Source organism: Pelodiscus sinensis, chromosome 2 (assembly GCF_052426305.1).
Source record: "Pelodiscus sinensis isolate ZL-2025 chromosome 2, ASM5242630v1, whole genome shotgun sequence".
NCBI classification, from domain to species: domain Eukaryota; kingdom Metazoa; phylum Chordata; order Testudines; family Trionychidae; genus Pelodiscus; species Pelodiscus sinensis.
The window spans coordinates 42,757,745-42,779,520 of NC_143053.1; the positions used below are offsets into that span (position 1 = coordinate 42,757,745).

The following is a 21,776-nucleotide window of genomic DNA, read 5'->3' on the forward strand; positions in this document are numbered from 1 at the left end:
ATAATGTTCCTTTTAGGGTGTAGAACAAAATATTATCTTAAACGATAGCTGTATAACTGATCTTTTTATTGAAGTCTATTAGATGACGGCTGCAGATTGTTATATGGTGTTCAATGAGTACAGTTATACTGCTTCAGTTCACTGCATACATGAGTAAATTGCCAGCCCATATATAAATACTGATCCTGTCTATATGCAATTTCTGTATTAAAGAAAGCCTTTTATAAGTGAATGCTGTACATAGGATTGTGTTGGTTTAACCAATTATGACTGTACCAAACCCATAACAAGTCACACATTGAGCATTTCAATATACATATTATGTTGAACAGTAAAAAAGTGTAAAGTAAGTAATGTAACAGCTTAAATACATTGTATAGTGGAAAGACAACATAGGACGACAAAAGAGCATACTGACCTATCTAATGACATTTAGTCATCAATAAGCAACATAAAAATCAATGATTATAACAACCAGCATTTGTTTGGGACAGCATTCTCAACTTTTCTCGAAGGGCCAGTTTGTCATTTACATTCCAAAAAAATATGAACATCTTGACGACATTCTCAATTAGGGAGGATATCAAGGAGGAGAATGAAGTAAAATCTGCCGTAAAAGATCAAGTTTCTTCTACCCAGAGAACAGGAAGACCAGCATATTTTGTTAAGGCTGCACAGCATTTGTAAGATGAAAAAAAGTGTGTGCTATAAACAAGTTCAGGTGTTTGTCCTAGGAGTATTATATGTAACAGTAAGCTTATCTAGCAGTGCTAATGTTTATTGGAAAGCTCAAATAGCTTAATTACCAACTGAGACAATAAACTTTGCTTTGACAACATATATAAATATTAATTTGACTCAGAAGATTCCCTAAGTAGATAATGGACAACTCCCAAAAAGGAATTAAAAAAAGTCAATAAGGTATTTAATAATGCAACATAGAAGATACTGAACATGCTGACCTATAACTGCTCTAGGGTTTCTATAAACAAGATCACAGCTAATTACTAGAATACATGTAATCAAAAAGGTTTCTAAAAAATCAGAACTGTAAGGTTTTTCAATTCCAGGAACATCACTAAGTGCATAAAGGGCCAATTTGAATTGAGAGCTTTCTTTTTCATGTTATGCTTATTTGGATATAGTTGAAGATGGACTGAAAACATTTTATGAGGCCTATATGCCTATTAGAGTCACGTTCTCAGCTGTAACAGTTGTATAAAATTTACTATGAAATACCATGTAATCTCCTCCTTTTAACTCTGCAAATTCAGTCATTACAATAGAGAGCCATTTAAGAGACTTCTATCATGAAATTGTGGATGCAAGAAAACATGTATTTACTGACTTTTCAAAGGATTTACAGTAACTGATGCTATAATGCCAAACAATTGTTATGCATACAGCATGCAAGCCAGTTAGTTTTTGTAAACAGGTGCGCTAATAGAGAAAATTTTAATCTTCATGAAGTTTTCAGTTTACCAACTTATAACATGAGTTAGTTTCTCTTGATGTTAATATTTAAGATATACAAGTGACCCAGATGACAGTACTACAACAAACAAAGTTAACAGGAATGTTAATTACTAAGCCACCAAATAGGCAACAGTGATTTTCTAGTCTCTTGAGAAGTTCATATTAGATTTCATCAGGCGATTAGAGGAGATTTTTGGTACCAGATAATAGTATGAACTGCCAAGGATGTGACCTTTAGGACAGGCATTACAGTTCTGACTGAAAATACTTCCATGTTTTGCAAAAGGCAGAGCTGTGATTTCATACTTCGAGCTGAAATCTTCCATAATGGAATTTTCTTATGCAGTTGAGTATTCAGTGATGGCAAAAAAATGATATTGCCCTGAAAGTTGTGCAAAAAAAAAATCCCCCCTCCAAGAAACACACACCTCAGAAGACTGTCAACATGAAGGAATTTAAGACTGCATTTGTGTAAGTTACGAGATCCTAATATGCTTAGCCCAGTTATCTTAAGTTCTGGCTGAGTATGGCTTAAGAGACTTGCATTTGAAGTTAAAAATACATATATAAGTGAAGAATGACATTGACTAAGCAAAATTGGGAAAACTCAAGGGAAGAGTTTATCAAGATAGTTTCTTACTACTTAAAGCAACTTCCTTTCCATAGGGTGGAAAAAAAAACAAAAAACCACACACATGCAGAATAACCAAATCTACTTTGCAGACAAATGTCATTGCTATCAATTCCTATATTTAACGATATTCCTATCTTTATCTAGTAAGATAGCTGTATTGATATTTACATGGGCTTTGTTTTATGACTAGTCAAAACAATGTGATGATTAACAGTTACTTATCCCTTTCCCTCTTATTTACCCCTACCATACCCAAAAATAGTGTTCTAGCAGCATTCATTGATTCAATAGTACAAACTCATTTCAAGTCTCTCTTTCCAAGTTGTGCCATCTTCTTGGAAGACAGTGTTAGTTCAATAGCACTTTCCACATTGCTAATAAAAATGTGGGCAATGGAGGGAGAAATGCACTTGCACACATTTTAATTCCAATGAGCAGACCCTCTGATTTGCTCACCACATACATTTTCATCTTCTGATCAGGCTAGTCACTGTTATAACTTTGGTAAATTGTACATCCATTTAAAATTCAGAATTCCTCATTCTGACATGCACCTACAACATGAGAGTTGAACTGCACCACAATAATTGTAATGTCATCTCTGTACATCCTAGCCAACTCTTCTGGAAGACTAAGCATCTTGGACAGCCGCTCATGATCAACAGTGCCAAACTCATTATTTCCCACTGCATGACGTATTAGATGAGTTGCTGCATTCTGATCTTCAAATACTGAGGAGATTCTGGCTCTCCTTTCTGTTAAGAGACCATGCATTTGTCCCAAAGTTACCTTGTAACCACCAACAGCTATTGGCTGTTGGTGATGAACTCCAGTGAGATACTCTCCTACAATTCTAACCACATCCTGCCTATGCATGGTCTCCCACAGGCCATCTGTAGCCAACACCAGGAACTTATCCTGAGGCCTTAATCTGTGATGTATGACCTCTGGCTCAGCTGTGAGATAGGGAGGAGTATGATAGTTAGGAGGGATGAATTTAGTATACTCATTGTCATTCAACTGATCTGGGCCCGATTCTATCACTCTCTTCTGAAGTTCAATGCTCCATTTGAATTTTACATCACCAAAAGCTCTGAAAGGCATCAATAAGCCTAAAAGCCTGTCTTGTTTTACAAGACTTTTCTCTTCAGACTTTGGATGCTCCAGTTTTATTCGTTCTATTTCATTTTCATTCTGTGCATTATGGTCACAGGACAGAGAGACTGCAGACCAAGATCCATCTTCTTCTTGAACACCAAGCATTGCCCTGCTGTCACCAGTATTAGCAACATGCAAATCAACACCATCTATATGAGCCACACATGCAGTTGCTCCTGAAAAGGCCACTCGTAATACCAGGTAATTCAGGAAAGAGTTTGGATCTCCTACTTGAGCTTCTAATGAAATATCATTATCAAGCCTCTTGAAAGCATTAATTAAAGCCTCTTTTACATCAGTCGTCTCACCACTGTTGAGGTCTATGAGTTCTTGCCAGTAAGTTCTTAAACTGTTGAAATACAGTTTGGAAGCTTCCTTACTAAAATAATCATTGGGATGCTTGTGCCACTGTAAGATGGGTAACAGGGCACGACCACTCTCCACTGCATTTTCTATTTCAAGTAGAGTCTCATGAGGTAACAAAGAGACAGCAATGTAGTAGAACAGTCTTTCACTGACAGCCTGAGCACAAGCACAGCCTGCATGGCCATCAAATACGCCTAGAAGCATTCCTCTTGTTTGTAAGCAGGTGGCCGCACTCCTCCTGTCTTCTATTGGAGCATTAGCAGGCAACTGGTTGCTATCAAAGCCAAGAACAGAACTTACATTTTTGCCATCAAATTCTGGGACTTTAAAGCTGTATTCATTTGCCTTCAGAATGCTGTTAACCTGTGGAGGGGTGAGGTAAAATCTCTGTGGTGTGGAAACGTAACTCCTTGTATGGATAAAGGGATTAAAATTCTCTTTTGGACAACAGAGTGCTGCAAGTTTCTTCTGAGGCGTACATCTCAAATGATTGTGAGCCAAGTGAGGTGACAAACAACAAAGATGTTTGTGATGGCAGTGGCACACTGTACTGTATATCCTGCCAATCTCGCAGTTACGAATCAATGGAAATAGTTGAGTTGGTGCTGGCATGGCATCAGAAAATAATGGCAGTCTGGAGCTTCTGACAGGAATTGCTGAAAGACAAGAGGGAAAAAAAACCACACCAGTAGGTTTAGTGAAGCAGTGAGCTTTAGCATAGATAGATTTGTATCACAGAAATCTTAGCTATAATAGAACAAAATAAATTAGTGTTTTGAGGCAGTAAAGAAAAATTGGTAAAGCTGATGAAACTGTACACTATGATACAGCCATACCCAGAGTCCTTTTAGGGAAGAGGGAAAGGCAGTGTAAGAAAGGCTTGCAGAAGTCTATCATCCTGTTCAGGAGCAACATGAACTATATTGTATTTAAATATCTGATTTAGATATTTTAGTCTTTTGAACCAGACACAAGGAAGGAAGTTAAATGAATACCATCCTTGTACTGTTAGGCAGGTTCCCAATATACATTCAGACTAACGGAGGCACAAGAAGTAGTACACACCAAAGTGCTGGGATTTAACTCACCTATGCGAATGCTGCAGGTGCAAACTTAAAGGTACAAAGTGCACACTAATGTAGTCCTCTGAAGATTCTGCAGAAATACTTAGTCTCTTAAGAGAGTTAAAGCCTCTTCTACATCTGAAGCCTCTCCAATGTTGAGGCTCCTGCTAGTAAATAAACAAACTATCGAAATATAATTTGGAAGCTTCCTTATTAAAATTATTAGACAATGAAGAGAACTTCAGTGCAAATGTAGACACCTTTAGATTTATGCCCTCACTGTCCACATGGAGGAGTTAGAGAACAACACTTAGATACACACTGTGGGGCAATTTTACCTGTCTAAATTAGGCATTCTGGAGAAGCCTACACAAAATTATCTGTACTGACCATTGTCTTAAATATTCAATTTAAGGGGACATTCCTAAAGTTAAAAAACAAAGATTAAAGAACAAACAACTGAGCCAAGTGAAGCATACCCTGTAGGTTTGGTCTTAAAACAATAGCCTTAAGTCTTGTAGAAGCTACTTAACTGCAAATGTACATACTATTAACAGAAACTATAGTTTGTTCCAATGTCTTATTATCAGGGAAATCTGTCCCAAATAAGATGAGTTTGTTCTTTATAAAGAACAAACATTACAAAAGAGGTCTCTCACTGATCAACTAAAATGGATTTTTTTTTAAGTTAAGCCTTCTACTTACAAGCCTTATGTAAAAGGACAGATTTCATATCCTCACCCCCAAATTAAGAAGTAGCTTCTTGCTAGAAAGGTTCAAAGCAGATCTACTACAAAGGAATCGAACAGAAGTATTCTACATAGCAACAGAAGAGATGACCCAAAACCATCTCTCCTACAAAGAAGCTAGATGGAAAATGCCTGCACTAAACACCATATCCCTCCAGGTCAGAGGTGGGCAAGAGAGCAACCACAGGCCGGATGTGGCCCGTCAAGCAGGTTGATCCAGCCCACAGCCACCCTGCTGCTCCCTTGTTCCCAGACCCATCAAGACCTGTGGATAGGGGAGCTTGTGCAAGCTCTTTCCCCCTCCAGGGGTGTGAGGCACCAGAGGGAACTATCAGATGTTCAGAACAGCAGGCAGGTCACTTTAGGCAGGACGAGGGAAAAGACTTCATGCACTCCCACACCCCGCCCCTTCCACCCAAGGCTATGCCCCTTCCGGCTTCGCCCACAGCCACTTCAGAAATTTGTGAAGTGCCCCCCCTTCAAAAATTATTACCCACGCCTGCTCCAGATCATGGTCCCTGCTAAAGTCATACAGTCAAAAAATTTAACATAAGTAATGTTACTAATCAGAATTGTTTGATGCAACTAACAGTAAAAGTATTCATTTTAAAAAGTATGCATTTGCCCAGTTATCAAAGTAGTCACATGATGAACAAAGTATTTTCTGAATAAACTGACCAATGTCAATGTAACATTTGGTGATTAGAATTCAACCATCCCCATTCTCTCTTTTTCCTTCTCAGTTTCATTCTACTTTTTCCTCTTTTCTATATGATCATGGCATCTCTTCTTCATATCAGCAGCACATTTCCTTCTCTCTCTCTATGCTTTTCCCCTTCCATTTTCCCGTCAAAGTTTCCCTATCTTCTTCCTCTTTTAGCTTCTCAGTCTCTTCTACCCATTCTACTCTCAGTCTCATGGGCTTTACTCATGGGCTGTAGCTGTAGGTTGATCCAATGATAACAGGCATTTGTCAAATTTGAAGTTCTCCTTCACCTCTGCTCTAGAAGAGATAATATGCCATATCATGTTCTCCACCCCTTGGCTGCCATGAGCTAAGTAGATGTGAAGGTCTCTACTATTTTGCCCCTCCCTTAATCATTCTGCATTCAGTTACCAGGATGATGTCTCTCCTACTCTAATCGTTCTCTATTTGGTTTCCACACAATTCATATATGGACCATACAGTCTAGTTACTTGATTTATTTTTTAAATTAGAATGAAAGCTTATAACTTGTACAAGATGATTGTATTAACTCAAGAAAACTTCCAATCTGACCAGAGCAAGTAGGTTGAAAAGGACATACTTGAACACACACAAAGCATTGCATTATCACTTCTCCAACAAATTATAGTGGTCCCCTCCATTACAGACATATGCAAAAAAATTCATATACATATTCGTTTTGAGTGCCTTGTTTATGTAGCGTCTTTTTTTTTTTTTTTTGGAGAAAAACATCTCAATAGGTTCTTTAGGTACTTTTATGGTCAGAAGAGTGGATATTGGGCGTTATGTAATTGTTTTTCGTCAGAAGTTTATTTCATTAAGATTTTATGAATGCTAATTTCAAACTTGTGTTCAGTTCCCAAATCACCCTATTTGAACAGTTTTGTAGAGAGAACTCTAACAGTTTTTGTTGTTTGTTCCATGATGAAGCAAAAACACAACTCATGTTTTGCAGCTATAATTGCTCTGCAGTGCCACCAGCGGTTAAGTTACTGAAAACCGTATTATCTCTATCAGTTAAAAAACTTCACACCCTCAACAACATAGGGAAGACGTAGAGGGCTCGTCTAGACTATGGGAAAGGTTTGAAAGAGGATATGCAAATTCCGCAGGAGCTTTCAAAAGTGAAAGTAGTTTAGATGCGGCTTTTTTTGGTGACCCTTCCCCCCCTTTGTCGAAAAGCCGCTTTTCCTCAAAAAAAGAGGTTTATGCAAAAATCCCTTGCTCAAAAACGGCTCGAATAGATGATGCAAATGAAGTGTGACAATGCTAAGTAATCAGCATTTCATTTGCATACTCTCTGCCGGCAAAAGCCAGCAGTGTAGACATAGCCTAGGTATGTTAGATAGTGGGTAACAGAATAGTTGAGTAATGGCACGGTTACTTGATTATTCTATAGTTGCCAGCAGCCAGTACACACTGGTCCCACGCCCGGGGAGCACCCTGCTACCCTGTGTTGCTGCCAGACAGGAGCTGGTCCACGAGGGGAGCCAGTTTAAAAACCAAGTCCCCCTCACGGACTGGCTGCCTGCTGTCCCACGCTGCTGCCTCTGATATGGGAATGGGGGAGGGTGGCATCCCAGCTCCCTGCAGACCAGACTCTGTCTGCAGTGGGCCCAAGTTTGCCGCGGAGAGAGGCTGCTCCATGGAATGCAGAGCAGCCTTTGTCTACCTGGAGCTCGGATCCCCCATGGACAGGGGCTGCTACTGCAAAGCAGCCTCCTCTAGCCCTTCCCCAACTCATGCTGCTGCATCTGAAAGAGGCAGCAGTGGTGGGGAGAGGATAGGCGGCATCGTGGAGCTGGTGCTAAGGGAAAATTGTTTTAAAGCTGGCTCTCCCCCCCCCCCCTCCCCAGCATTGGTTCCTGCTTCCCCCCCCCTGATACAGAGGCAATGGGGGAGAGGCAAGTAATGGAGAAGATTAACAGAGAAGCCTAGGCTTGTTTTCAGTTAATTGTATATTTGACTACTCGTTTACATCCCTACAGGACACTTTCATGATGGCCTACGCAAAGTATTCTAAAAAAACCAAGTACTGAGAAATTTGGTCCAAGAGAAGATAGAGACACAGGAAAAACTCAAAAGCAAAATTAGCTGGAAATATTCCTAGCCAATTCTCAAGTTTTTAGAGCCAAGCCTACCTCAAAAGAGCCCCCCAGTACACAAATGGCTTAGAAATAACATTTTCATACAATAAATGCATTTATAAGTGCAGAACTGTCTTATACCATTCTGTAGATATTGTATTCATAGCTGTGGAGCCTCTGGATTTTGTGCAGTACTTATTACAGGGCTACTCACTATCATAACAGATACATATATAGTTTAATAACATTTTAAGGCATTGGGACATTTGTATTAGTCAAGATATTAAGTCACCGGATTTTGGTGCTACACAAAAATGGCTCCTCTCTAAAAAATATTGCTGGTTTTTATTAATTGTATGTTTTATTAACTGCATATCTTACAGTATGAAAGCTACCACGTGCCAGTATCAAATGCTAAATCGACCTGTGCTTAAAAGTGAACCGACCAGTCTCCCCTATTAAGAAGGCTGTGGGTGAGAGACGAACCAAAAAGCAGGCGTTTTAGCCTCTCAGGTGTTAGCCCCCATCAGAGGCTAGAGTCCTTCTCTCGAGCAGTATGCGCATCCCTCCCTTCCTTAACTCCCACCCGACCCCGGTCCCAGCCACTCAGCAAAGAAGAGCGCAACAAGATACCTACCGATCCGCCTCGGCCCAGGACACACACACATTCTCCTGTCACAACAAGAAGCCGCCAACATCCACAAAGCAGCAGCAGCAGCCCGGGGAAGCAAGGCAGAGAGGTTACCACACAGGAGCACGAAGAAAGAGGAGCAGCGGCCGCTCTCCAACCCACCAAGGAGCCAGGCGACAGACACACCGGCGGTTTGCGCCGCCAGCGAGCAGCCTCAGCAGCAAGCGCCGCGCATCGTTGAGGACCGAGCGCGAATAACTCCACAGCGGCCCCCGCAGCACGGCCCCGCGCACATCGGCCTCCCCCGCCGCACCGGGAGGCAGCGCGCGTCGCCCCGCCACTCACCACGACCGCGCCAGTCCCCCGCCCGGACGAGCGGCACGGCGGGGTGACGCAGCCCCGCGGCCCGGCCCATGCACACACGCACCTGGCCAGCTCTAGGGACGCGCTGCCACCCGCAGCTGAGGAGACTCGTTCCGCGCGCCCGGGAGCGGAGCGGGGGGAAGGACGCGGAACTATCAGACCGGCGCGCCCCGTTCCCGGCAGCGAGCAAGAAGCCCCGCACAAGCAGCCGTGACGCGCCGCGATTATAACCCCGGGCCGCCCATTGGCCGAGAGGGGAAGGGGCTGCGTGACGCAGGAGGCCTGGACTCACCGGCGGTGTCGCGGAGCGGTCCCAGCGTAGCGCCCCGTCCCCTCCGAGTGCCCGGGCGTGACCCGGCCGGAGCGGGCGGGGCCGGCGCGCAGGAGGGGCGCTCACAGCCCTGCCCATTTAGGGCGGGGCCGGCCGCTCGAGAAACGGATCCCTCCCCCTTTCAACGGCCGCCTAACGGGAGAGGATGCGGCTGCTTTGTCTCAGCAGCCGCCCTCGCACCCTCCGCGCCCGCCTTCTCCGGAAGAGCAGTCGCCGGGCCGGGCCTCGCTTCTCCTCTCTCACGCGCTGCGTGCGGGGTAATTGCTTTTCCCCAGGCTTCTTCCACGCACCGCGCCAGGCAGCAATGTTCCTCCTGACAGGCACAGACGCAGAGAGACCGAGCCTCAGTGACCCCGCCTCGGTGCTTGCCCTGTCTCCTCCCTCAGCCTGGGGCACCCCGAGCCCGGTCGCCCCCTGCGTTCAGCCTGCGGTGGGTTGTTCCTGGCGTGCTTGCCGATTTCCTTCTGCTCATTACAGTACTAACTACGTGGCTCAAAAAGTGAGCTTCTTGTAAAGCAACATTTGATTTAACACCTGCCTACTGCCTTTCCATTTACATGCCACTGCTGAAAATCACCAGAGGTACCTTCTGGGCCTGGCAGCAGACTGGAGAATAAGAGCTTTTTGCAAATTTCAGAAATCCCCTTTTGATTTTGCACTTCTGGTTTATGGATGGGCTTCAGACTCACTGCTGTACTCTTTCTATATGCTAAGGCCCCTTATGCTCTATCACACTCTGCTAACCCATAGTTTCAGAGGGGTAGCAAGTTAGCCTGTAACTGGAAAAACTTAAGAAACAACACAGTCTAGTAGCACCTTAGAGACTAACAAAACATATAGATGGTATCATGAGCTTTTGTGGGCACAACCCACTTCTTCAGATGGAATTTAAGGAGTCCAGTTTTCAAATAAATAGCACAGAGAGGAGATGGGGGGAAGAGGGGAAAAAAAGGGGGGAAATTGTCAATTAGAGTGTCCATGCTAAATTAAGGTGATAAGAGTACTAAGTACCCACTCTAAGTACCCTTTTTTATGTCATTAGGATGTGGAATGTAGCAGGCTATCCAGCCAATGTCTTTGTTTAGATTTCTGTTATAGGTATCAAACTCGTAAACTAAATTAATTCTGTAGCTTCCCTGTTGAGCTTGCTTTTGACATTGGTTTGAAATAATACAGTGACTTTGAAATCCATTAATGAGTGCTACTCACAACAGTCAGCTAAAGTGTGGAAACTTGAGGTTTTTTTGTTTTTCCCTCTTAAGAGATTTTATGCATAAAGAGAGAAGAAGAGAGGAAATCCTTTCAATCAGCTTTTACCCTCTTTGTACATTGCAGTTTAATCATATCTATTTGGCATTAAATGTTGAGTTTACAGAACTAGAGATGGCATCTTTTAACATTAGACATGTACAATCATTGAGAAGAGATTAGGGGGATCATTGCTGGGATTCCTATCAGTCACAAAAAAGGGTGATGTGAAGAAGATTGAAAAGTTAAAGCTAAGGAAATGTCTGGAAGTGCCCATTTGCTTGATAGTGTTCAGATTGAAAAATCATCATTAAAACTGATTTTGTGTTGTCCCTGGAAACAAAATTATCTTCTCAACCCTGGACGTTGCCCATCTTGATGTGCTTGAGGAATACTGAGGGGAATGTATTTTACTCAAAGTATTGCCTTTGCTGCAACTGTTTGTTGGGAGAAGGAGGAGGCAAGAGTACTGTTTGTGAGCATAAATTAATTTTAAAATTACAGTACAGTATAATTTTCCTCTGGTGTTTGCAAAGTACCTTAACGTCACAGCAGACAATTGGAGTCTGCACTAGCTTAGATATTCTGTCTTTTTACTTTGCTTATTCTTGTTTTGTCCTCACTTAGTACCAGAAACTTTAAAGTACAGTACTTAACATGAACAAAGCTTTTGTTAACTTGCTCCCTAACACATACATGGTCTTTTGATTGTCTCCACCCATTACTATTTTTAGGCTGGCAGAATGACCACTCACAAGTTGTTTGAAACTTTGCTCTGGCAGCAGGTGATGCATTTAAATAACTAGATTGTGCAATGTTGGAAGTAATCTTTTTGAAAATGATAAAATTAAAACATTAGCACTATCTGCACCTTTATGCTTCTTTGTATCTGCCAATATATTTAACGTTTCTGCAGTGAAAGCAGTAGAAGAAATTAGGTTATGTTACTTAGGTACTTTTGAGATGTCAGAATGTGTGTACTTGGAAACTTCTGGTAACACTTCATATAAAGGTCAAACAGTAGAATATAATAGAATATAAAGTATTATCCTTAAAAATAATACTCCAATAATTCAAAACATCACAGTTTAAAAATAATATTGTGGTGTGCTGGGTGATTGACATAGTATCTGTGTAAGAATTTATGCCAAATCAATCTCTTTGTTCAGAGGCCAAAAGAAGTGTTACTGTATTTGGGTGTGTTCTTAAATCTCCAAGTCCATTTCACTACAAATAAGAATGAGATTGACAGATTCTTGCCCCATTCACAGTGGCCAGAAAGTTTGCTTCTGGCTGTAAAATTGGCTATTGGGAGAAACTGTCCACCACCACAGAAGTTATAGAGCCTTTCAGCACAGCTAGCTCCACCCTGTTATACAATTAGCCAGTGCTAGGCCAGGAGAGGGGGGAAAAAAGATGGGAGCCTGGCTCAATTTGGACCTGACTGGTGAAGAGGCAGGAACTAGTTTTCTCCCTATCTGAGGGGAAGGCTCACTAGTATTCCAGTAGAGTTAGCTACTAGGAACCAAGCACTGGCTTCCTAGCCTAGCCGAAGAGAGCTAGAAACACTCAATCTAAGAGGAAGAAGAAGTTACTCACCTTGTGCAGTAATGATGGTTCTTCAAGGTGTGTGTCCCCATGGGTGCTCCACTGTGGGTGTTGGGTCCCATCTTGGCGCCGCAGATCGGAGATCTTTTAGCTGTTGTTTGCTGGTACGCGCATGCACGGCGGCCATCTTGTGGCTTTTCACACCATTTTCCATCATGCAGTCCAGCTCGCCAGTTCCTCGTGACCGTCGAAGTCTGAAAGACATAAGAGAGAGAGACTCTGAAGTGGGAAGGAGGGCGGGTAGTAGAGCACCCCTGGGGACACACACCTCGAAGAACCATCATTACTGCACAAGATGAGTAACTTCTTCTTCGGGTAGTGTCCCCGTGGGTGCTCCACTGTGGGTGATTTCACAGCAGTAGCCTAACAAAGGCGGCGGGTTCGGAATCAGTGGATTTTAGCTGAGGTTAACACCACTGTGGCTACAGCCGCGTCAGCCATGATGATATTCTGTAGAGCGTAATGCTTTGCAAATGTGGAGTCCGAAGACCAAGTAGCTGCTCGGCAGATGTCTTTGAGAGGAACTTCCTTAAGGAAAGCCGCTGAAGAAGCTATTGCTCTGGTAGAATGAGCTGTCATGGTGTGTGGAAATGGTCTATTTCTCAGTTTGTAGCATTGAGTTATGCAGGAAATGATTATTTTGGAGATTCTCTGCGAGGAAAGTGGGGAACCCTTAGAACGAGCGTCCATGGAAACGAGCAAGTGGTGGGAATTCCTTACTTCTCGAGTTCTTTCGATGTAAAAGGCAAGGGCTCTACGTACATCAAGGGAATGCAACCTTGCTTGCTGTTCAGAGGTATGGTGTTTTGGATAAAAAACCGGTAAAATGATGGGTTCATTTATATGAAAGGGAGAATTAACCTTTGGCAGGAAAGATGGTTGAGGACAAAGGATAACTGCCTGAGGGGTGAAGATGGTATACAGAGGTTTGGACAACTCGCCCACCCGTCTGGCTGAAGTAATAGCCAAAAGGAATATGACTTTCATGGCGAGTGTATTAAAGTCACATGTAGCTAAGGGCTCAAGTGGAGGGAGCATCAGCGTATCTAAGACAAGCTCTAAGTTCCAAGAATCCACGGGTTGCTTGTACTCAGGGAAGAGATTAGTAATTCCTTTTAGAAACCTCTTCGTAATTGGGTGAGAAAAGGGGGTGAATCCTTCTACAGGCTGATGAAAAGCCATAATTGCCGCTAGATGTACTGTGAGTGAGGAATTAGCGAGTCCTGTTTGTTTAAGGTGTAGAATGTATTCCAGTATGGACTGCAATGTTGAAGTGGTTGGAAGTAATTTATTAGCAGTACACCATTGTTGGAATCTGCGCCATTTATGAAGGTAAGTATTTTGTGTTGAGGGTTTTCTACTGTACAGAAGTACATTCTCTACCTCATGAGAACAAGTAATCTCTGATTGTTTGAATCAGACAGGAGCCAAGCCGTAAGAGCAAGGCGATATGGTTGTGGATGGAGAGTGCGGCTGTAGTCCTGCGTGAGAATGTCCGGAAGATTCGGAAGATGGAAGGGATGATGTGGAGACATCCAAAAGAGGTAAGGGAACCACATCTGCCGGGGCCAGAATGGTGCTATTAAAATTACCATTGCATTGTCCGCAAGTATCTTCTCTAGGACTCTGGCTACTAGTGGGATAGGAGGGAATGTGTACAGCAACTTCCCGCTCCAGTTGTAAAGGAAAGCATCCCCTAGAGAGGCTCAGCCTATGCCCGCTCTGGAGCAATAGTGAGCGCATTTCACGTTGTACTGCGTGGAAAGAGATCGACTAGTGGGTGATCCCACTTGTTGAATATAGCACGTAGTATGTGTGGGTGTATCTCCCACTATTGCTGGTGAGTGAATTGCCTGCTGAGTGTGTCGGCCGTAGTGTTGTCTTTCTCTGGTAGATAAGCAGCAATCCGAGTCACCTTGTGGAGATTGCAGAAGTTCCAGAGGTGGACGGCCTCCATGCACAGGGAATGGGATCGAATTCCTCCCTGTCTGATTATATAATAAACGGTGGTAATATTGTCTGTCAGAACTGTGGCAACCTTGTTGCGAAGGCAGGGAAGGAAGTGTCTGCATGCATTCAAGATGGCCCGTAATTCTAGTAAGTTTATGTGGAGAAGAGACTCCTCTGGGGACCATCGACCTTGCACCTGACTGCTTTGAGTGTGCGCTCCCCATCCGATCAACGAGGCGTCCGTTGTAAGCTGTATCGTGGGTTGCGGCTTGTGAAAGGGTATGCCCGTCATGATGCTGCCTGGTGCCGTCCACCAATGAAGAGAACGCTTGACTATGACGGGAACTACTACGGACCTGTGTAGGCTGCGTCTGCCAGGTGCATATATCTTGGACTCCCAGTGCTGAAGACAGCGGAGGTGGAGCCTGGCATTGGATACCACAAACATTGTGGCCGCCATATGACCTAACAGTTGAAGACGTGAGGACAGCTACAGTGGGGCTTGTGGTGAGAATCTGTATTAATTCCTGGATGGTGCGGAACCTGGAGAGAGGCAGGTACGCACGTGCCGTCGTGGAGTCTAGGTGGGCCCCAATAAATTCTATGGACTGTTGAGGAGTCAGTGTAGACTTTTGAATGTTGAGTATAAGACCCAGTATATCGAATAGCTGGGTGGTAATAGTGACTGCTTCAGAGGCTTCTTCAAACGAGTGTGCTCTGAGAAGACAGTCGTCTAGGTAGGGAAAAATGATAACTCCTAGGCGACGAAGGTAAGCCGCAACTACTGCGAGAATCTTTGAGAAAACTCTCGGAGCTGACAATAGTCCGAATGGTAGGACCTTGTACTGATAATGATTGTTTCCTACTATGAAACACAGAAACCGCCGGTGTGCTGGGTGTATGGCGATATGGAAGTAGGCATCTTGGAGATGGAGGGATCCAAACCAATCGTGTTGTTCCAGTGCTGGAATTATGTTTGCCAGTGTCACCATCCTGAAGCACTGTCGGCAGAGATAATGATTTAATTGGCAAAGGTCGAGTATAGGCCTCCACTCACCTGATTTCTTCTCCGTTAGAAAGTAACAGGAATAGAACCCTCTGCCGTGGAAGGGCTGTGGGACCCTCTCTATAGGCCCTAATTCGAGGAGGTGGGGATACCTCTTGAGCGAGAAGAGGTTTGTGAGAAGTGTCCCTGAAGAGGGAGGGGAGGTGGGAGGGAACGAGAGAAATGGAATCACGTAACCAGATGTTATTAGTTGTGTGACCCATTGATCTGACGTGATTGCAGCCCAGCGATGTTGGAAGGGCCTTAAGCGATGGTGGAACAATGCCTTGGTAACGTTGGAGTCGGGTATCAACGGAATGGTTCGTAACCCCTCGACGTTCAGGTCAAACTTGCTGTTTGCTCGACTGCTGTTGTGTTGGTCTATGTTGCCGAGGGCGATGTCTCTGGGGACGTTGACGGCCTCTTTGAGCATCGTACTGTCTACTCTGGTGTGGTGCTTATGGGAATGGTCTCTGCCTCTGATAAGGCATGTAGCGTTTGTGCTTGAAAGGCAGGGTGTACATCCCCAAAGTTTTTAAAGTAGTACGCGTGTACTTTCCAGAATGCAGAACCTGGTCCGTCTTGTCTGCGAACAGGTTTTGCCGATCAAAAGGCAAATCTTCTACTTTGGTTTGGAGCTCCTTGGGAGTCACCGCCATGTGAAGCCAGGATGCTTGTCGCATAACGACTGTTGTCGCTGTGGTGCAGGCTGCCTTGTCCGCCGCATCTAGCACGATGTGAAGCGCTGATTGTGAGGACATGAAGCCCTTTTGTATAATGCCCTTTAGTATCTGGTGCTTAGACTCCGGAAGATGTTCCAGGAGAGGAACCAGTTTGACATAATTGTCAAAGGTATGGTTAGCTAACAAGGCGGAATAGTTAGCCATTTGGAGCGACAAGGTGGCGGATGAGTAGACTTTCCTGCCAAATAGGTCAGCCGTTTAACATCCTTATCCTCTGCAGTGTTCTTAAACTGGGGTGCTTTTGCTCTTTGTTGGACTGCATCAAGAACAAGAGAGTTAGGCCCAGGGTGGTTAAACAAAAATTCCATGCAAGTAGCAGGGATATATTTTCTATCCACCTTTTTGTTTGTGGGTGGGGCAGAGGCTGGCATCTGCCAGATAGATTGGCTATTTCTAAGATAGCATCATCTAGTGGGAGAGCTATCTTTGCAGACTGAGAGGGGTGAAGATTTCTCAACAAGTGATGTTGTTTGTGTTGTACCTCTCCTATTTTGATATTTTGACTCTTAGCGACCCTTTTGAAAAAATCTTGAAAATCTTTGATGTCATCCATGGGAGAGGTGTCCCCCTGGAATACAGCATCATCAGGGAACGATGATGCCACCTCCTTTGGGGACTGACGATGGGAATCCTCTGTATCGGGTGGGTAGGTTGCATCTGGTTGCATAGGCTCAAAAGGCATGGACTGCTTGCCTGAAGGTGTGGGTAGTCTGTCAGGCTATTGGGAAACGGATACGGCCTTGGGTGGTACTGAGGATGATGGAGCCAGTGACAATGACATAGCCACCGAGTGAGACGGTGATCGCGGCGACCGATCCCTGGAGTCATCTCCTGTACCAGCGGTCGTCATGATATGGCGCATAATCATAGTGATGCACATAACGGTGCCCATAATATGAGGGTATGTGATATGATGGAGACCTCGGGGATCTGGAGTGTCGCCTAGAATAAGAGGGCAATGGAGAGTAGCACCTGCGGTAGTAACATTGTGTAGGGGAGGCACAACAAGAGTGGTGCGTGATAGGAGAGTGATGGTGAGTCACCCTAGGAGAGCGGGGCGGTGGAGAAGGTGGTTCAGGTGAAAATGTCTCCGGTCCTGGATTAGGAGACAGAGTAGGAAGCCGCTGAGCTCTCGCCCTCACTCCGTTGGACCTCTGGATGGGCGATGCAGAGGGGGTCGACCTTCGGAATGGTATTGGCGCCGTGCTGGTACTAGTAGGAGGAGGCACTGTGGGTCTCAGTGCCGACACACTCGTAGGTGCCATGGCTCTCGGTGCCGGCAGCGATGCCAGTGCCCTGTCTCTCAGTGCTGGCGGTGATGCCGGTGCCCTGTCTCTCGGTGCCAGCGGTGATGCTGGTGCCCTGTCTCTTGGTGCCGGTGACGAGGGCGGTGTCCTGGTTCTCTGTGGGGAAGAGTCCAAGGATGAGGGTCTCGGTGCCACGGACCCCGGTGCCGAAGACGGTGCCTCTGTAGCCGACTTAGTTCGATGTGGTGCGCACTCGGATGGACTTGGTGCTGATGCACTTCGGACGTGCTTGTCCTTCGAGCCTGCAGGTCACCAGTGAGCCTAAGCCTGAGGTGCCCGGTTTGTCAGCCATACTCACTCTTGATGGTAAAGAGCGAGACAGAGAGGAAGATTTCTTCTTATAAGTGGCCTTCGTGAGGACATGACGAAGCGCCTCCACCGGAGGGTCCGACTGCGGTGTGAGGGCTTTATCAAATAACAGCATTTTGAGGCACATTTCGCGGTCTCTGCAAGCCCTGGCCATGAGTTTCGAACAGTGAGGGCACTTCTGTGGTATGTGCCCCTCACCTAAACATTTTATGCACGCCGAATGCCTGTCTGAAGCAGGCATGGAGTCTTTACAAAGTGAGCACCTCTTAAATCCTGGAGAGCCAGGCATTGTAGAATTAACTAACTAATAACTACGAAGAAAATCTTGTTGTTGTTGTTGTTTTTGTTTTAACAATATCTAACTATATATACAAGTAACTATGAACTATTTACACTAAACTAACTTATTCCTCTCAGGAAAACTAAAGAACAGGAGAGGGAGCTGTTTCTCCGTCTGCGTGTGTGGACGGTTAAGAGGAACTGGCGAGCCAGACCGCACGATGGAAAACAGTGCGAAAAGACGCAAGACGGCCACCGCGCATGCGCGGTCCAGCAAACAACAGCTAAAAGATCACCAATCTGCGGCGCCGGGGTGGGACCCGACACCCACAGTGGAGCACCCACAGGGACACTACCCGAAGAAGAACACATGTGACCAAAGATTGGAGACTTTATGGGGGTTATGACTCCATCAAATTTATGGTTGCTCCACCCAAAGGAACACAGGACTAAGCATGATGCTGCCTGCAGTCCTCAAGGGGGCACTAATAGAAAAAGCCACCACAGGCACTTGGACAATAAAGCCATGCCCTAAACTGATGGGACAAAAGTAGGAAGTAGCCCAGGGCAGTGGACGTAGACTCCCTATTGAGAGCTCCCCAACTCAGGGTTGATTTACATAGGGCCCTGGGTTGGGTCCCAGTAGAGTAGGATGTCCTGGATTCCCCTATCCCCTGCTTTAAAGACTGTGGTACTTTGAACACAGAAATAAATGGTAGGAAGTCAAGAATCCAACCAGTAGGCCAGAACTAGACACACTACCCCAACTGAGGCCTAATTCATGGGAAGGAAAGAACAGCATGAGGTCATCTTCCCTCATAACAGGATCAATGAATTCAGAGTATTATAGAAACCACCATCATAACTGGTACCACTGTGGACTTGCAGCAAGGGCAATTTAAGGAATGAGGGCCAGAATGTGCCTCACAGTTCTATTAGTACACAAGAGGAAGAAATTAAGAAGTTAATTCCAGTAGGAAAGAAAGAGATGGTCATGATCCCTTATCCTTGCACTGGCCCAGAGAGCGGGATCAGTGCAGCACAGTAAGAATATCCTGTAGTTAATGAAAAAGAATAGCAGTGGATGTGCTCTTGCTCCCATGCACTGGAGAGTTCAAGAAAGAATTCTTCTCTCCAAAAATGTGTCTGGCTGCAATCCAGTGCTCTTTCTAAATGGGACAACTAAGGTCTGGAAGAGCATGGAGACTAATTTATCCTCTCCCGGCTAGAACGGGTGCTCCAAGTCAGACTAAAGGCACATTGGAGGGCAGTATGAGGAGACTCACCTTACTGTTACACTTTGATCTGTTCTGAAATCCTTTATTTATTTACAGCATTCAGGAGCTGAGCACCTTCAACTTCCATTGAGTTGAATGTTAGATAAGGGCATTCAGCACTTTGTGGGACTAGGACACTGAGACTCACCAATAAAATGTTCTCTTAGCTTTTTCTAATAGTATGGTTTTGCCATTTTTACTAATAACCGATACAGCTCCACTTGGTATAAAGGCTTCCAGTTCCCTTTGACCAACTTCCTGATTTATGGAGCCCAACCTCTTCTCTTTCCTGCTTTAAAACTATTCAATAAAGTCATCTGTTCAGTGAAGCATTAGGGTCACAGACACAGTTTTCTATTGTATTGTACTGCATTATTTCCACTCATGCTGTTAGCCTGTTAGCTATTAGAACTAGGGACTTTATTACTAATTTGGTACATTTAAAATGCTATATAGTTGATCATTTTGAATCCCATCAAAGTGAAGATGATAGAAATGTGTTCAGCTAGCACTCTTAACTTGCTGAGATTAGCACCATATTATATTTCTCTATCTAGCTAAAGATAGACAGATATAGAGACATAGATTGATTTTTCCATGAACAAAAATTTTGTTAAAAAAGGAAATAAGGTTAAATGTGATGTCTCACCATTGCAAACTCTACAAGCAAGTAAACAAATTATGGGATACCTCTTAACATTACCTAATGCCAAACAGCCCACTTCCACTAATAACAGACTCCACACTGTCACACAGAACTTTCTGCCTTCAGCTGATAAAGAAATAGACATATCAGTTTCTTTTACAGTAAAATACAAAACCTTAATTAAAAGCTTGACAACACTATAAAATATCCAGGGTTGACATATGGCCAATAGTTAAATGTGCTATGCATTATGTATTTGTGGAGGAAGCTGGAGGGTGGGAGTAGATGGATTAGATTGCACAATATTCAGCCAGCATTCAGTCAGTGCAGTTGCTGCTATGAAACCAAACAGCAATGATTATAGCCGTTCTGGGAAGCAAATGGTACTGTCTCTCAGCTAAGTACTGTCCAGTGCTTTTTCTTAGCATGGAGGTCTGCTTCTGAGTTGAAGATACTTATGGAAATAGAGGATAGCCCAGAAATTCAGATTTGGATTCAGGTTTGAATTCTGATCCACTATCTCAGAGTTCAAAGTTTTTAGGAACTAAGGTTTTAGGTTAGGTCCATCTGCACTTATAACAATGGAGATTAGAATATTAACTAGACAAAAGTGGTCTGCTACCCACTACTATTTCTTTCAGTGGCAGGAGACAGGGAGGTGTAAACTCAAGATTTCTGTCAACTATTGCAATAGCACTAAACAAAATCTAAAAGGAGTTTATAAGAGTTTCTAATTTAAAACCTACTTACAATAGCCCTGTGCTCCCACAACTTTATTTGTTTAGGAACATCTTTGATATTAACGGATTGATGAGTTAGCTATAATGTTTTCCTTCTTGGTTAATAAGTAGAGCTATTATCTTATGTAAACCCCTTTCACATAAATATTTACTCTTTGCTTTAAACTTTGCCTGTTTAGTTTATGTGCATTAAAAAAACAAATACAAGTTACTTGTTGTGTCCTTGCCCTTAGCCTCTGCTTACTTGCCTAGCTAACTGTCCTTGTACAGAGCTGCAATTATTGAGACTACAGATTCACCTCTGTAACATTCTTTGACACCATTGTAGAACTCTTTTTGAATTGACTGGATATTATATAAATCAATATTTTACTTTCCTTTTACTTTTGATCATTTAGAGATATGCTGACTTAAATGTTGGCAGTCTTAAGCACTTATGTGAAGCTCTTTTTGCACTGCTGTAGAATTTGGTGAGCTGCAAAGGTCATGGGAATGAGTTATTTAAAAACTGACACATGCTGGGGGCCAGCCAGTACAAGATTGATAGAAGCTTGAGGAGGCATCTTATGGTTTAAATTTCACCTTTGGCAATCACAGACAAATCAGACTTTAAGTCAGGACAGTTTGTTAAACTGCATTAACATACAGCTATTTCTCTTATGTGTATTGACATGTATATAACGTTCATGGCCAGATAGAGAAAGGGGCTTTAGGCTCTGCAGTCTAGAGTCCTGGGCTAAGGAGGGCTCCACACAAAGGTCTCTGGGCCACCAAAAGTGCACATCTTTGTGTGGGGCCCTGGACTGCAGCCACTAAAGCCCCTGCTTTCTGGCCCTGCCTGACTGGGGGGGAGGGGTAAAAGGGAATATAGCTCCACACACTGTCATCCACCCTCCTCCCAGCTGGAGCCGCAGTAGCTGGGAAGCTCTGTCCATGCATTTTTCTTGCCTGCATGCTTTACACCCCCACACTCCCCGCCAACTCTGATTGGTCACCTGCAGATGAGCACAAGGCCACGTGCAGAGCCACCTGCCCCCT

At 44.1% G+C, this 21,776-nt stretch overlaps 1 protein-coding gene and 1 long non-coding RNA gene across 9 annotated transcripts; one reads left to right on the plus strand and one right to left on the minus strand.

The window, feature by feature from the left end:
• Positions 1-47: 47 nt before the first annotated feature.
• On the minus strand, positions 48-12,456 carry PDP1 (pyruvate dehydrogenase phosphatase catalytic subunit 1). 7 transcript variants are annotated; one of them, XM_006111014.5, is made up of 3 exons: positions 9,548-9,644; positions 8,899-8,933; positions 48-4,290 (listed from the first exon to the last, which is right to left on the minus strand). In XM_006111014.5, the coding sequence occupies exons 2-3, from the start codon at positions 8,927-8,929 to the stop codon at positions 2,639-2,641; spliced, it is 1,683 nt and encodes a 560-aa protein (XP_006111076.1). In that variant the 5' UTR covers positions 8,930-8,933; positions 9,548-9,644; the 3' UTR covers positions 48-2,638. The 7 variants fall into 7 exon arrangements, with proteins under 7 accessions (XP_006111076.1, XP_075776497.1, XP_075776498.1 ...); XM_075920382.2 differs by lacking the exon at positions 9,548-9,644 and adding an exon at positions 9,320-9,440; XM_075920383.2 differs by lacking the exons at positions 8,899-8,933; positions 9,548-9,644 and adding an exon at positions 12,434-12,456.
• LOC142826998 (uncharacterized) lies at positions 9,875-21,090 on the plus strand. Of its 2 annotated transcripts, none has more exons than XR_012901320.2 (3): positions 9,875-10,016; positions 13,863-13,986; positions 18,214-21,090. It is a non-coding gene; the product is annotated as an uncharacterized LOC142826998 (long non-coding RNA). The 2 variants fall into 2 exon arrangements; XR_012901319.2 differs by having other exon boundaries at positions 9,876-10,016; positions 13,867-13,986.
• Positions 21,091-21,776: the final 686 nt, after the last annotated feature.